General features: G+C 41.5%; 1 protein-coding gene across 5 annotated transcripts in view; it reads right to left on the bottom strand.

Annotated features, from left to right (window-relative positions):
• Nucleotides 1-836: 836 nt before the first annotated feature.
• The window catches only part of GJC1 (gap junction protein gamma 1), a 44,264-nt gene continuing 27,424 nt past the window's right edge, over nucleotides 837-17,676 (bottom strand). For 4 of the 5 annotated variants that reach the window (XM_044418747.1, XM_044418744.1, XM_044418746.1 and 1 more), the window contains exon 2: nucleotides 837-3,189. In XM_044418747.1, coding sequence (XP_044274682.1) covers nucleotides 1,989-3,170 — 1,182 coding nt within the window. In that variant the 5' untranslated portion in view covers nucleotides 3,171-3,189 and the 3' untranslated portion in view covers nucleotides 837-1,988. Of the gene's footprint in view, nucleotides 3,190-3,951; nucleotides 5,588-17,676 lie in introns of those variants that run through there. The other variant, XM_044418748.1, reaches the window with a different exon arrangement.

Genomic DNA, 17,676 nt, shown 5'->3' with positions numbered 1-17,676 from the left:
AAGTAAGTGAAAGAATGCAAGAAATGGTGGAGGACATGGTGTTGTCTCTAATAGGCTTTGGTTCTGAGTTTGTGTTCTATTCTTTGGTTGCTGATAGGACAACTGACATGAATTGGAGAAGACAACCTTGTTTGCCACCTTGGGCTACTTTGCAAAAGGAAGAAAGGTTGGAAAGAGGTTAAGATGATGATGATGATAATGTTCAGGAGAATGTTTGTATGCAGTCCCTGAGAATGCAGCAATCCATGGCAGTGGCATTGGTCAACTTTATCAAAGCTAGGGCACTAAACTGCCACATCAAGGAGATACTGATAGAACCCTTATTAGCAAATAATAATACCATCCAAAAAATACATTATACTCATTCTATAATGGTGTAAAAATGGCTGGAAGACACAAGGGAGGCTCTGGGAATAGGACTACACCCTATAAAAGACCTGCAAACTTCCTTGAATAAGGGATTACAAGCACACAATGAATACCTTATGCAGAAAAGCCCTAAAAGTTTGAAGGAGTTCTCTTAAGTTTTTCATAGACATCACCTGGTCTTTCAGAGCTGAATGTGAAGACCGAAACCAAATGATATCATCACATGGCTTTCCAATATCAAAAGATCTGAGGTTAGGTTTCTGGAAACTGCAGCTGGAAAGTAGCAAGACAGATTATTTTCCAGTCCTTTATGAGCAAAAGCCACATAGAGTATGCAGTAGAGTGCACATTCTTTCTTAAGAAATCTTGTGAATGATTCCAATACATAAAAGGACAGAAACAAGACTTCAACATTTCTGCAACTGTAAACCCACAGTAAATATAAGGCACAATACCACAACATGGCTATTCTTCAGTTCTACAAACTGTTCATGTGACCTTCTACAAGCAATTTAGGAAAGGAGGGCTGATATGGACACAACCTTTGGTGTGGGTAGATAACATGGTGCCCATGTAAATTAATGGGCTCTCAGACACCTTTCTTTCAGTTCCAGTAAAATGTTTCAATCCTTCTACATTTTAAAGAAATTAATACATTTTTGTGGAATTGATGTGAAATAGGGTTTTGTTCATGCTAAAAACTGGGTTCAGAGGAGTCGTTTAGAGTGCTGGAATCTCACCTCTGCCTTGTACTCATTTTTTGGTCATGTTAACTATTCTTTGCTATGCCTCCCATGGAAGCCATTTTGTGGTAGTGCCCAGGGCAGTTTCTTAAATTGCCACATGACCTAAGATGACAAGGAGGAGGAGGAAATGCAAATTGTTTCAGCTGTTGAGCTCCTCAAAATTTCTTTTCAGAGCCAGATACCATTTGTAGGATCTGAAATGTCAGCAGCTTCATACAGTGAATAGGAACAGATATGACAGAAGCCATTCTTAAGTTCACTCTTAAATTCAATTGGTTTTGTTGTTGTGCCAATTTGGATTATAGAATATTTATTATAGAATTCCTATTACATCTGAGGGAATTTTTCTGAACCCCAGAGTGAAAAATCTCTTTAACCTGTGAGGGAAAGAAGTGGTGAAAATAGGAAGGAAGCAGGATCTTGTCTTTGTCCATAAGAGTAATCCAGAACGGTGTGCTTCATCTGCAGACCTAGGAATATAAGGAGAGAAAAAACCTTGCAAGAACACCCAAATTTCTTCTTTTTAATATAAAAAGTATAACTGACATATCCAGTGTATAAATACAAAAATTGTGCATAATAAAATGTACCATAATACTGTATATACAGTGTAAACCGTTCAACAAGAATGATTTTAAAAAAATAAATCTGTGTCTTTTCCTGACCTGAAAGAAACAGTATGTTTTGGAAAAATCAGGATGTGAACATAAATATGCCTCCAGACTTTTGGAGAGTGTCAACTGCACTCCAAAATATCCCTGAACTTCAACAAAGCTACGTATTTATTTAATGCAAGTTTTTATGCAACAAGTTTGCAAGTTATCATGAACTGCAAGGGGAAGTTGCAAGACTTTAAATCCCAGGCAGGCTGCATCAAATCCAGACAGAGGTTTTTCCATCCCCTGATTTGCTACTTCCACTGCTTTTATTTGAGCTGCCTTTGGGTTTCTTTTCCTTGGAACAAGTAGGGTTGTTCTGATTATTGTATGCCTGGATGGCAAGGTCTAAACGTTCCTGAGCAACTTTGATTTCTCGCTGGAGGTTCTCCAACTCAGTTGGAATGTTCTCTTCATTGCTACCATACTGCTGTTCTTGTGCAATGTTGGCCCTGTTCTGCTTATAGGCTATCTTGGCATTGGACAGTTCTGTGTATTGTATCTGGTCAGGCTTCACTGCAATGTTGTAACCTGGAGGAGCAGACGGTGTATTCCAAGTAAATGGGTAATTATAGGTTGCTGAATCCTCCAGCTCTTTCCGTTTATTGTTCAGTGTGTCCCGGATGGTGCCAAATCCCAAGTGAAGCATTTCCCAGATGTTGAGAAGTAAGCATAAACAACTCACGCCATACATGATGAGTAGAAATATGGTTTTTTCAGTGGGTCTTGAAATGAAGCAGTCAATTGTATGGGGACATGGCTTCCTGCTACAAAGAAATTTGGAGCTGACTTCAAACCCATAGAGAAAATACTGGCCAACAAGGAAACCAATTTCAAATATAGTTCTGCTCAACAGTTGTAGTATATAAATTTTCATAAGCCCATCCTCTCGAATTCGCCTCCTGCCATCATGTTTCACTTTGACTTGGGGTGGATTCTCCTTGTTCTCCCTCTCACTCTCCAGCTCAATTTCTGGATACATCATTGGATCTTCCTCTTGATCATCCTCAGCCTCTTCTAAGCCTCGATGCTGTTTCCAGCGCATTGGGAAAGGTTTGCTTCGGAACTTCCTTTCTGTTTCACCATGTTCCACCATCCGGGCGATTTTGTGAATGGCATAGCCCAGGTACATCACGGAGGGAGTGGAGACCAGGATGATCTGAAATACCCAAAATCGCACATGGGAGAGGGGGGCAAAAGCATCATAGCAAACGTTCTCACATCCTGGCTGTTCTGTGTTGCATACAAATTTGCTCTGCTCATCATAGTAGATGGACTCCCCTCCCACAGCAGTGAGGACAATGCGGAATACGATTAGCACTGTCAGCCATATCTTTCCAACAAATGTGGAGTGGTTGTGGATTTCCTCTAACAGACGTGTCAAAAAACTCCAACTCATGGTGGTCAAAAACTGTTATCTAAGAACAAAAACAAAAGTGGGGAGAATGTGACTTTAATACATTGACTTAAACTGAACAAATACTTCTTAATTAGCAGAGTGAGGGAAAGGTTAAAATAATAGTTAAAATGTAAACACTGCAAAGAAACAACAGATTTAACTTGTTGTGCCCTGAAGAACAATACAAATATATGTAAAATTATTTTCTCATTCCATATAATATAAGCCATGTACTGCTTCAGAAAAAAGAGAGCAAGACCATAATAATAATTTGGAGATACCAATTATTAAGATATGCTATTGCAGCCTGTCAACTCAGGTAACTGATGCAATTCTTAGACAATCAACCAGAAAGCACTTGGACACACATGGAAAAGGGAGAGAGAAGTGCAGAAGCAAGAGAATTAGTTTACAGGAAATTAATGAGAAGGAAAATCCCTTTCTAAACATGTACTTTAAAAATATGGCTTAAATAAAGAACTCATTCCTGATCTATAGCAAAGGTAAATTTGTGAAATTGCAACACTGGGAGGAAAAAGTCTTTTTAGATTGATGGATTTATATGAAGGGTTAAAAAGGACTGAGAACTCAGTAACTACTTGTTGAAACCAAAACTTCCACTAATTAATTCATTCAAAAACATATTTGAAAACCTATGAATACAGGACAATATAGGAACAAAGAGACTGAGTTTGTTTATATATAAATAGCTATTAAGTGCACAATTTAGTACCACAGATGAGGTTAAGAGATCTAGGTACAAAATAATGTAAAGACTCACTGGGATAAATTTTGCCTTCAAGACCCAGTGCAATCTGTCCCTGCTAAAATCAAAGAAAATTAGATTAAATATTCACAGATGGTACCTTAAATCTCAAAAGCTAAGTTATACTTACAATGCAACCTTCCATTGTGCTGGAGGAATTGTACTGAAGTAGGTGGATTTTACCTATGCGGTGGTCATGCATTCTAAAAGATTTTGGCAGTGATTATAAATCAAATTATGCCTTTCTCTTCTGTCATGGATCTGTTTTCTATTATAATGTCAACAAACATCTACAAAGGAAAGATCAGTTAACATTATTCTGGGGACCATCCAGATCGGAAACAGCTGCTAGTTCCAAAAGAATACAACAGACATGGTTGACCAGTGGAGAATGTTCAACAGTGGAGAATCAGGGTGCAGATGATCGCACTCATGGGGCAGTTATCTGAAGTATAAAGGGTGACTAGCAATGCTCGTTATGCAATTATTTTTATACAACATGGTATGATGTTTGGAGTATGCTGTTCAGCACAAAGAAAAAAATCGACCACCACAAATACATAGTATTGAAAGATTTACTGGGATAAAGAGACAGTGTGGTGAAGTGGTTAAGAATGCGAGACTAGAACTCAGGAGATTTGGGTTCTAAACTCCATTCAGCCATGAAGCTCACTGAGTGATCTGGGGCAGTTGTGGGCTCTCAGTTCAACCCACCTCACAGTGGTGTTTTTTGTGAGGCTAAGATTGAGAAAACAGAATTATGTAAGCCCACCCTGAGTTCCTTGCAAGGAAAAAAAGCAGGAGATAGATAGATAGAAAAGAAGAAGTACAGAATTAAATGGCTAAATGGAGAAATATAGCATGTTTGAAATATGGATGGGCAAATGACCTTGATGCTATTCCATGAAGTTACTTTCATAATGTAGTACATTAGTTTTAACATTTCATTAATGTATCTGTTAAAATGAAATTGCTTATAATACCAAACCAGCCCAAAAGCTCAGTCACAGTGCATTTCCAACAACCCATGTTTTGTTACCCTTGAGCAACTAGGACATACAGATGTTTCTCTGTATCATTATAACATGAGTCATACTGAAGCCCCATTCAACTCCAACTTTGATTCTGGTGGCCTCAGGGGAAAGCCTCCTTCATTGCAGGAGCCATCCAAATTTTGCTTGGGTTTCACTGGAATCTGATGCACATCCTTAGCGGTTATACTGATGGGCATACTTCTATACTTCAGCACTTAGTTGGCATCCTTCTACTAGTATGTTGTATAAGGTTACCAACTGTTTGTTACGGTAAAACACTTTTCAGCCTTAAATAAATTAATAAGCATTTGAACACATATTTTAAAATGATTTCAAAAATAAAATGTCTTGATGGCATGACAAGCTTTATTGCCCATTCACAAAGCTACATTGCCCCTCTAGTGTTGATGGAACACATCAGGATGCATACAGAAAAAACCATTATACTCTCCCTAAAGTATGAAAGGTCAGTTGGAATTCCATGTGTATCTTCCAGTAGATAAACATTAAAAGATTCCTGTCTGGATAGTGAGTTCAGAATAGATTCTAACAGGGATTTGCTGATTTATAGCTAAGTACAATAAAGGGAAGTCAAAAGAGGGAACTTCATTCTGTATATCTGTCATGATTTCAAACTGCCACTGAGAATGGGAAAGGCTTTTCTAAGGACAAAGGGAAATTAGAGTAAACAACGTATATTTCCATCTTCAGCTCTTTTCTGGCTCAGCAGCACGTTTTATGAACTAACATTTTGCACTCAGCTCACCAGTCTCCAGAAGAAAAGGAAGAGTCAATTTATTCAATTTTCAGAGATAATAATAAAGTTACTCCTGGCATATACATTTTGGATTATGTATTGCTGGTATGGGAAATAGAAAGCTAGTATTTGAGGGGGGAAAGTCAAGCCTACCTTCTCTTCTTCATATGCTATTTTTCTGTGTGCATATGTGGATACACTCCAACATTACTCAAAATCTATACGACCAATGCACTACCATGGCCAGGTCAATGTTCAACATTCTGCAAACTACAGAAGGGAAACGGTTGCTACCCAGAAGCCTAATAACCTTCACTGAAACAGCAGTAGAAGATTGAAATAACATAAAACTAGACCTATGCCTCCCAGGTGAATCACAAACAGGTGGCAATTTCTGTATAAACAGGCAGACAGACTGTCATATGATTTACCTAGAGATTCATGCCTTGAGACAGCTTCACATGCTTATGTCATAGAACAGCAGAGCTAATAAACAAACAATTACTGATGCTGCAAGCACTGAAGAAACTCCAGCAGCAGCCACATCAAATTATCTCTCTTATATTCAATTAGATTCATTCATCATTCAAGCCACATACATAGTTTAACTACACTGTTATTTCTTTTTCAGCCTCCATTGATCTAGATGTTCCACATTCGAACAAGATTAGGGGCAGAGGGTTTTACTTTCTTGCACATATTTTTATTGACTTTTCAAAGCTTCGTAAAACAATTCATGCATACTTATTAGGAAGTACAATTCTGAATTCAGTGGACTTGTACATAACATTGTTTAGAAGTAGAGTGCACACTGAGTGACAAAATTATTCCAAATGTTAATGAATGTGACAAGTTCTAATTCTACGGAAAACTATATTTCAAGGCACATGGTGTGCTGAAAAAGAACTGCTTGTATGCCCACAGATTATATTCAATTATATAATCAATCGTGTTTACAAGAGTTGAGCAGGGCTCTTGGGGACACGACATTTTGGAAGGCATTCATTCACAGGGTCACTGTAAGTTGGAGACAGACTGATAGCACATAACAGCAACATAATCAGTAGGTGGTACAACACCTCCCCCCTTGGATGTATACCTTAACATGGTGGGAGGGGCTGAGAGAGTCAAAGATGCAAAAAGTAAAGAACCAGAAGAACAGACTTTTCCATTAGGCTGCTCTCCTACCAGGGTCACCCAAGGTGAAATGGTTAAAGCTGAGACACCAGACTAAGATTCACTCAACTTCTTCAGCAGTAACAGTCACATCAGCAGAAGAGAATGCATGTCTCTAATGGTGATGGGGGCAGAGAAACCTCTGAAGAGCAGCTAGTGGGCAAAAGCAGCAGAAGGCAACACTGGTGCAGGATATTTCATAGACAACGGAAGTGATGTTCAAGTGAACTCTGGTTAGTACTGGGAGGAAGAAGGCAATGGTAAATCACTTCTTCATTTTCTTACCTTGAAAACCCTATGATGAAACAAGCCAAAAGGAAATATAGATTGTATCAGAAGATGAGATTGCCAAATCTGAAGACACTCAATTAGCTATTGGGGAAGAACAAAGGAGAAGTAGAGATAGAGGTGCCATTAATGAAACAACTAGATAAAGACAAAAAGAAGTCTAGTAGCTGACATGCACATAAGTGAAAGGCATGTCTGAGGCTGTTCAACAGTTACAACTGGAAAGATGGAACATGAGGAGGATGAATCAAGGCAAATTGGATGCTATAAAGTAAGAAATGGACTTGTTAAACATTGTGGCACTTGGTGTGGATGAACTAAAGTGGACTAGAATGAGACTGGAATGTGTGAATTTGTTTTGGTGGTGGGTGCCTGTTCAATTCCCTAGGCTTGGGTCCCCAGACTCCAGTCCACTAGAGGGAGAGAGACTGCTGATTTTGGTTTCAATCATACATGCAACATTTTCAGTCACACAATGGCAACTTCAGAAGAAATAGAGTGGCTGTAATACTATAAGATGAGAACAGGCAGTAAGAATAATATAAATCAGAATTTGGAAAGCCAATCAACATACCTCGTAACCATTATTCAAGTCTTTGAGATGCTGGAGAAAAAAAATTGAAAACTTTTATGCAGGTATTCAAGAGGAAACTGATAGCACATCAAAACAAGACATACTGCTAATCCTAAATGACTGGAATGTGCAAGCAGGAAACAAAGAATCAAATGTGCACTCAGGGGCAAATTTGGCTTAGGGGCAAAAAATGAAAGAGGAGAATTAGTCATTCTGTGAAGCCAACACTCTTATGTATTACTGCAAACACATTATTCAGGTTCCCAATCAGATACATGGACATCACCAGATGGCTAATATGGATATTAAATAGACTGTACAATTGGAATCAGGAGATGGAGAAGCTCTAGTCTATTCTCACTGTCCAAACAGCAGAGCAGATTGTGGCACTGAGCCTGATCTCAGTGAGTAAAAATGAGTAAAGCTGAAAAAGTTAATTAACAAAAGCAAAGAACCAAAATACAATTTAAATAACACTCCTGAGGAGTTCCATGAAAGGGGCAGATTTGCTTTACTGATCTCCACTGGCAATGAATCACAAGAACTGTGGACTGAAAACAGAGATATTATTAGGGAAAAATGCAAAAAGACAATTCCTGTAGCAGAAAGAAAGAAAATACCTATATGGATGACAGAATTGCTAAGAGCAGGCAAGAAGAAAAAGTTGTCAGAAATAGGATCAGAATCCTATTGCTTTCAGCAGCTACTGAGAAAGAAAGAACTGTTACAATGACCAGTGCAAGGAAGTAGAAGAGAACAACAAAAGATCTAAAAAATCAAAGGGAAATTCAGGTCTAGATTAGGAATACTAAAAGACAAACATGGTGACATATTATATCTCTGTGAGAAAATAAAAAGAAGGTGGAAAGGATATACGGAAGAACTACACAAAAGAGATAAAAAGATAACAGACTCCTTCAAAGAGGAATCCTGTAAAGGAAGAGCCTACTATATTAGAAAGTAGAGTAAAAGCTGCTCTGGAGGAATAAAGCATCCAGAATAGATAGGGTTACTAACAGAACTATTCCAAGCTGCAGAAAATGACTTAGTCCAACACCTAACAAGATTATGGCAGCAAATACAGACAATAAAACAGTGGTCCAGAGACTGGAAATATCCAAAATACATTCCAATCCCCCATAAAGGAGATGCAAAAACAGTCCAGCAGCCATTGGATCATTGCACAAATTTCTTATGAAACTGAGTGTTGCTACAAAAACCACTACCCTTTAAGGAGTGAGAAATGTCTGATGTACAAGCTGGATTACAAAAAAGAAGAGGCACTCGAGACCATATCACAAATACATGTTGGCTACTGGAGCACAACGAAGAATCTAAGAAGAAAATCAGTCTATACTTTATAGAATTCAGCAAAATCTTCAACTGTGTGAATCACAAGAACCTATGAATGATATGGGTGTACCTCAACACTTAATCATCCTTACATAAACATGAAGCTCCTGTTACGGCAGAATGTGAAGAAACAGAATGGTTTCCTAGAGTCAAAGGCAAAAGGCAAGGGTGTTTTTTTCACTGTTCAGTCTGTACAAGAAATATAGCATAAGGAAAGCTGGATTAGGATCAGAGAAAGAAAGCGGTAAAATTGGCAGAAAATAGAATAAGTTAAGATATGCTGATGAAACCATACTACTGGCAGAAAGCAGCAATAAATAGAAACTGCTCCTCATAAAATTGAAAGAAGCAAGTATAGACTGCAGCCAAGAGATTCAAGAAAGACTTGGAAGGGCAGTAATGAAGTAATGAGAAAAGATAATCAAATGTAAGGACATTTCACTCGAGACCAAGACCAAGATAATCCAGGCTACTGTATTTCCAATCGCTTTGTATGGGTGTGAAAGCCTGACAGGAAAGGAAATGGACAGGAAAAAAATGGATGCATCTGAAACATGGTGCTGGAAGAGAGTTTTGTAACCACCTGAGACTGACAGAATGACAAACAAGTGGGTTCCACATCAAATCAAGCTAGAACCCTGGAAGAAGAAAAAAAAAGACAATATTGAAGCTGTAATATTTCCAGCAGATCATGAGAGGCAAGACTCACTGGAGAAGACAATAATGCTAGGGAAAGTCAAAGGCAAAAGAAGAGGAAGATAAAATAGGAGGTGGATTGACTCCATAAAGGAAGACACAGCCTTGAGTTTACAAAAGCTGAGGAGGACTGACAAGCACAGAAAACACTGGAGTGAATTAATTCATGGGGTCACTCTAAGTCCAAGACAGCTTGACAGCTTGTAACAACACTACAAGTAGCAACACTTGTAGCTGTTAGCAATTTTAAGTAAATGTACTTTTAAGTTTGCCTTCAACAGGAAGACCAAAGACACCTCTGCTACTGGCTGACATCTGACATCAGGGTCAGACGTATGATTAAACATCCAATGTCTCCATATTATTTTCTTACAAATAAGAGTTGTAGGTAGGGGGAATTATTATCAGAACTGTGGAAGAAACAAAAAGGATTGTCTCCACTATGCTTCAGATGAAAATTCCCCCTTCCTACAACATTGCTATTAACCAGATGCGGAGGGGGACTCAAAAGCTTTTCTTGCAGGGCTGGTAATAGCTTAGGGAAGAAGGATGTTCATTTTAAATTGCAATGGGTAGAATGATTAAAACTAACCTTACCATTCATTGCAGTGACTGTAATAAGAAAAAAACTGGACGTATTAATACAATCACAGATTTAACGTAACGAGTATTTTGGCCTGCCATCTGAAGTCACTGACTAGCTTTGGACAACAGAACAACTCACCATGGTTTATTATTTTTTTTCCTAACAAATTACCCTTTGATGCCTCTAATCTGTTCTAGGGTTGCTATTAACCATAGTGTCTAACTGTGTCATCCAAATGCAAACAAGAGGATTTGCTGTGGGAGAGACCCAACAACCAGAAAGCCCCTTGGCCAGAATAGGAAAAAAACTTTGCTGCTCTGTCCAAGTAGCTGTCAGGTGACTGTCACTGCTTAAAGTGCTCAATTGGCACCTGATCACTGGCCAATTTCAGCTGGCAAATGCAATGTTTTACAAATTTTACTTTTGGATACTTTAAAAGCCAGCTGGAGAGCCTGCTTGCATGCTTTTCCTAAAATGCACTCATGAGCTGCCTCTTCAAAGTGCTTCCCATGGCTGGTGCTTCCCTTGGAAGGTTCTTCTCATGGCTGCCCAGCATCTTTTTAAAATGTTGTACAAACTGGGCTTGTTCCCTCAACAACCCCTTGCAATGGGCCCCCTCTGCACATTGTCCCAACAGAGAGACAACATTGTCCCAATCATTCCTTCCACCCTTGCTTTCAACAGCCAGTTCATGGAAGTTGCCCACTGAAAGCAAAGACATGAAGAATCTTTTGCCAAGAAGGACAAATAGCTCCCCCTTCTTAGCAAGATCTTTTTCTTTTCCTGTTTCCCCCATTGCTTCAGGAACTTATTAAAATCTCCCCTACCTTTTCAAAGAGAAATGAAGTTTGAATTCTTCAAATTCCCCTTTAAGAAAGGGGAAGACAGCAGAACGAACAGAAACTTGCCTGGAAGCAGGTGCTTTTTAGAGAAAACTGTACTTTCCCAGGAAAAGATCCCTTGATCTTTTGTTTTCACTGAGTAGCTCGCCTTCCACCAACCGGCCATTAAGAGCGGGAGAGGAAGAATTTCCACCCTCAGCTGGGACAATGTGCAGAAGGATGCGTACTGCAAGGGGGCAGCAGGCACCTCTTTGCACATTGTCCCAGTTGTGACTGCAACTTGCCCCTGTTGCAATCCATGTAACAAGCCCTGTTTGCTCAGCCAGGAAATTCAGAAAAAGAAATACTTTTTGGCACTCATTTGTGAGCCTAAAATTTTACTAAAGAATAGTGGACAGTCACAAGCAGCCCCTCCAAGTGGCCACAGGGGACAGCTTGTTCCAGCCCCTTAAAGGGATATTTATTTATTTAAAAAACAAATAAATACTGCAAGTCTGTACTGCAGCAGGTTTCCATCATCCTCCAGGGGAGGAATGGAAGGAGGGAGGGAAGGGCCTGTGATGAGTCTGATCCTCAGTCAGGATCATTACGGGTACTTTGCAAAAGAACCAACCTAGTGAGGCTTATTGCCAGGATGGGTGGTCATTTCTTGTGACTTAGCCCTTCACTATCTTTTCAGCCCACTTTTGATAGCTCTGCTGTCAACTGACAGGTTCCCCAAATCCAGAGGGGAAATAACAGAGAAGCCGCATGAAGCCTAATAAAAAGGGAACAAAGCATGGCAGTTTCAGGGTAAACACTCTGGAAACAACCCATGTCTTGAACATAGTCATTATTACTTTCTGAGAAAACCAAAATACTTTCCAGTTCACATTTAAACTGGAAATCTGTGCGTCTTGCTTTCAAATCTGTGCTCCAAATTCAAATGTTTAAAAACTGAAATTCTGTGAGAAACTTTTCTGAACAACATCCTTCTAAATCTGTACTCTTATATAAGTGACAATTCTAATATATGCTTCATTTTTGCAAGTATTTTCCAAATAAGGAGTTATTCAATACATGCCTTGCCATGTGACATACTGCAAACAGAAGATCAGTTCAAAAAAGCTACTAACGTCAATGTTGATTTGAAGATGACTTCTCAAGAGATGTTTTGACAAGAAGCCTTTGCTCTGCCTGGGCATTAACAAGCTTGGCTGATCCTCCTCACATCTTTTCTCCACTAGTTTAAAAACACTGGTTATATTATTAGACCTAATATATCTGTTCTGTGCATATATCACAAAGTCAAAATATTTGGAGAAGAAAATAGGGTGGGGGTGAGGGAAGCAGCTGTACAGAAAGTTTTTGATGTATGAGGGAGGGGAATAGAGAGAGACAGAGAGAGATGACAATTTAGTTGCCTTTCTATTTAACAAATCTATCTACATAGATTTTGAGAAAGCAAAAAATATGCATGTTCCCACTAGATATTCCAGGGAATCTTTCTAGGCAGTGCAAGGACCTTTGATTGAAAAACAATTCTATTATGGTTTGACTTACAATACAAAAACTACACTGCAGTTTTTTTGAAAAGAAACCCTGTGTGCTAAGCTGTGCAGATGTGGACAGTCTTTGACACTGTTCAGAAAACTATGATATACCTTGTGGTGAAGGCAGACCTAACATTCAAAGAGCGGTTACAGAGGATTCGTCACTTAAACAAATAGATGCATTCTTCCATCACATTATCAAATTTGTAAAAGTAGTTGCAAAACTGATTAATTAGTTGGAGAAGAAACATTTGAAACATCACAGATCTTAAACGATAGGTGCCCTTCTTGGACTAAACTAAGCCAAAATTTTCAGAACCAGCTTTTCAATCAGTAAACGCACTTTCAAACTTTCAAATGCTCTTAAATGGTTACATCTGTCTTCATCTTGAGAAACAAAAGAAAAGGAATACCAGCAGAAAGTGTTCAAATTACACTTGAGGTACACAGCTTGGGAAAAAGCAATAATATCAAAGCACACTTTTCAGCAATGATTAAATCCAAAATATAAATGGACATGTGTAACAAGCCCGTATTATGCAGTGGTCCCTGGAGCATCTGGTCAGTTGGCACCCTGGTGGACAAAGTGAATAGTTTTATCTAGCCTCATCTTACTTCTGTGCCTCCAAAATATGAAAAAACCTCTTAATTCCTTTTCTTTAATAAGATGACTGGTTCCAGCTTTTGAGTTCTAATTTACAGTGGTTAAAATCATAGGCCTGCACACTCCTTAATTTGCTGACTAGTCCACTAACATTAGAAATTGAGATGATTCTGGTACTGGATCAAAGAGAAGGATTAGCTTTCATTAAGCAGGGATCTCCATTAAAACAACAACAACACACACACAACGAATCTCAGTCCTTCTACTCTTATTTCCTATATACCCTCAAACTGGAAACCAGATGAGTGCACTTTCTCTCTCAGACCCTTTCGCTCAGTATATGCTCTGGGACCCAAGAGTCCATCTATATTATTCTTACCTGGAATTCTGCATGTGTGTGCAATTGTGTGTCCTCCTTTCTTTTTCCCCAAACTCTTCTTTATATTTGGACTTTCAGTTGTGTTGTTTTAAAAGGGGCCGCCGCCATTGGGGTGGTGACGGGCAATGGTTGTTATGGTGTTGGGGGTCTAACGGGTCTGCATAGAAGAAGGAGGGACAGATGGTTAACACCTGTCCCTCTTTCTGGTTACTCCCCCAGTCGGCAGGTTCCAGGTAGACTTGTCAGCTGCCCCCCGGGCCTGTCGGTGCTGTTGCTGAATGCCAGGTCGGTCCAAAATAAGGTAGCACTCATCCATGACTTGATCATGGATGAGAGGGCCGACCTGGCTTGGATAACAGAGACTAGGGCGGGTGAGGGGGGGATGTCTCCCTCTCACACTTGTGCCCGCCCGGGTTCCTGGTCCAGCACTGACCACGCCTGAAGGGGAGGGGAGGGGGGTCGCTCTGGTTTATCGAGCTTCAATTTCCCTTGTGGGGCTTCCTGTCCTCTCGAGACCAGGGCTGGAGTGCCTCCACTTGGTGTTGGGTGACTGAGACAGATTGGGGATTCTGTTGGTGTACCATGCACCCTTCTGCCCAACAGACTCCCTACCTGGGCTGACGGAGATCATCTCGGACCTGGTGCTGAAGACTCCCAGGATGTTGGTCCTGGGGGACTTCAACTTCCATGCCGAGACGGTTCTAACCGGGGCGGCTCAGGACTTCATGGCCTCCATGACGGCCATGGGGCTGTCTCAAAACGTCATAGGCCCAACCCATGAATGTGGACACACTCTGGACCTGGTTTTCTCGACGGGGCAGGAAGAGGGTGATCTGAGGGTGAGGAATTTAAGTTTGACACCCTTGTCATCGTCAGATCACTTCCTCATAAGGTTTGAGCTCAAGAGCGGCCTTTCCCTCTGCAAGGGTGTGGACCCGATTGTCTTGGTCCACCCCCGGAGCCAGATGGATCCTGATGGATTCCTGGAAGCTCTGGGGGATTTTCTGGTTGACAAGGCTGGTGATCCTGTTGATGCCCTGGTTGAACTGTGGAATGAGGAGATGACCAGGGCTATAGACACAATCGCTCCCAAGCGTCCTCTCCCACCTGGCAGAGCCCGTTCATCTCCTTGGTATACGCCTGAATTACGGGCGATGAAGCAGGTTGGGAGATGTCTAGAGCGTAGGTGGAGGAGATCAGGGGGGGATTTTGATTGAACACACTTGAGAGCCCATTATTGGGCCTATGCTGTGGCAGTGAGGATGGCGAAGAACAAATTCTTCTCCGTTTCCATTGCCTCCTCACAATGCCGTCTGGCAGAGCTCTTTTGGGTGGTGCAGGGGCTGTTACATCCAGGCCCAAAGAGAGATCTGGTGCCACCCTCGAAGGCCCGCTGTGACGACTTTGCCAAGCATTTTAGGGAGAAAATCACTCAGATTCGCCACGAGCTTGACTCTGCTATTGAATCAGATTTCACTGGGGAGTTGCCATCGACGCCGTTGAGTCCACAACTGATGGATGAATTTCAGTTGTTGCGGCCTGATGATGTGGACAAGGTGCTTGGACAAGTACGTCCTACCACTTGCTTACTAGACCCATGCCCATCTTGGCTACTTAAGAAAGCCAAGGACGGGATTGGGACCTGGATCCTGGAGGTGGTCAATGCCTCTTTAAGAGACAGCCAGGTGCCTGCCCCTTTAAAGGAGGTGGTAGTCCGGCCAGTCCTAAAGAAGGCATCCCTGGATCCAGAGGTGACCGCCAATTATAGACCAGTGGCCAACATCCCGTTCCTGGGCAAGGTACTAGAGCGGGTGGTGGCGGGACAACTCCAAGCTCTCTTGGATGAAACTGATTATCTGGAGCCATTTCAGTCGGGCTTTAGACCCAGGTACAGCACTGAATCTGCCTTGGTTGCCCTGTACGATGACCTGTGCAGGGAGAGAGACAGGGGGAGTGCGTCCCTGTTAGTTCTCCTGGACCTCTCAGCGGCTTTCGATACCATCGACCATGGTATCCTTCTGGATAGGCTGGCAGGATTGGGAGTTGGAGGCACCGCATGGCAGTGGTTTGTTTGTTTGTTTGTTTGTTTGTTTATTAATTAAAACATTCCACTCCTACCTCAATGGCCGATTTCAGAAGGTGGTGCTGGGGGACTATGGCTCTGCCCATGGCAGCTATGCCATGGAGTTCCGCAGGGGTCCATTTTGTCCCCTTTGCTTTTTAACATCTACAAGAAACTGCTGGGAGAGGTCATCAGGAGGTGTGGGCTGCGGAATCATCAGTATGCAGATAATACCCAACTCTACCTCTCATTTTCTACCAATCCAGGTGAGGCAGTGGCTGTGCTGAATCGGTGCCTGGCCGAGGTAATGGGCTGGATGAGGGCCAATAAACTGAAGCTCAATCCAGACAAGACGGAGGTCCTGTTGGTGGGTGGCTCGGACCTTGGGATGGGGGACTTGGGCCTTGTCCTAAATGGGGTTGCACTCCCTCTGACGGACAGGGTTCGCAGCTTAGGAGTGCTCCTCAACCCGGAGCTGTCCCTGGAAGCCCAGGTGACAGCAGTGGCGAGGAGCGCCTTCCTTCAGCTTCGGCTGATCCATCAGCTGCGTCCATTCCTAGAGAATGACTGCCTGGCAACAGTGACACACGCGCTGGTAACTTCCCGATTAGATTTCTGTAACGCGCTCTATGTGGGGCTATGCTTGAAGACGGTCTGGATACTTCAATTGGTGCAGAACAGAGCTGCCAGGTTGCTGATGGGGACTGGGCGTTGTTGTCATATAACCCCAGTTCTCCGTCAGCTCCACTGGCTCCCGATTGAAATCCGGGCCCGATTCAAGGTGCTGGTTATGACCTATAAAGCCCTAAATGGCTTGGGACCTGGATACTTAAAGGAACGCTTGCTCCCATATATGCCGTCCCGCCCCTTGAGGTCAGCAGCAGATGCGCTTCTCCGGGAACCATCTGTGAATGACATCAGGAGGGTGAGTACCGGGAGGAGGGCTTTCTCGGTGGTGGCGCCCCATTTATGGAATGCGCTCCCCAGAGAGGTCCGCCTGGTACCATCGTTATTTGTTTTTTGGTGCCAGGCTAAGACCTTTTTATTTAAAACTTATTTTAATTGTTAATTTATTTAATTAGGTGGGGTTTTGTTTTTTTTAGCCGAGAATGCACTGAGGTTTTACTGAGGTTTTAATGAGGTTTTATGGCATTGTGGTTTTATTGTATAGTTAATGTTTGATGTTGTGAGCCGCCCCAAGGCTTATTGCGATGGGGCAGCATAGAAATGTTTTAAATAAATAAATAAATGGGATTTCTCATTGAAATCTTTGCCATGCAAAAGACTGCATGGTTACAAAGCTATTGTTTGTCTTTTAAGATTTATGAAACTTACAGCTAAGGTCTCTGTTTCTGGGCTTTTGGAAGGGAAGTCCAAAGCACCTTTCTCCTTCTAACTTCCCAAGTCTGGGCTGAAGAAATGGGACCCTGGCAAAAGGCATCAGAAACTCCCCATGTAGCTGGATAGAGTAAGAAGCATTAAGAGGCTGGTAGTACCCTATCAAAAATTCTTTCCCTGCATTATTTTCCTTCATAAAAAAGATATTCATCAAGAGGTGAAGTTATCACACCCCCCCAGCCCTGTAACAACATGACAGCAAGAAAAACAAACCACACAATCACATTCTGCAGCCGTTTCAAGAGGCCAAGTGCTCTGGGCACACATTCAGACAATTCTGATGCTGGGTTAAGAGTCCTGCACTGCTGAAAAACACTACAAAAAGAACAAGCCACAGACATGTATTTAGTCTTTAAAGCTTCTTATTAGCACACCTATGCTGCACTATCTGAAATTTGAATACATCAGTGGTCTAAAAGGAGAAAAAAAGCCAGCTATCCTTGTAAGCAATGCAAGGCT

Source organism: Varanus komodoensis, unplaced genomic scaffold (assembly GCF_004798865.1).
Source record: "Varanus komodoensis strain SLA01 unplaced genomic scaffold, ASM479886v1 scaffold92, whole genome shotgun sequence".
Lineage (NCBI taxonomy): Eukaryota > Metazoa > Chordata > Lepidosauria > Squamata > Varanidae > Varanus > Varanus komodoensis.
Note: the sequence above shows the minus strand (reverse complement) of the source record. Positions and strands in the feature narration are given on the sequence as shown.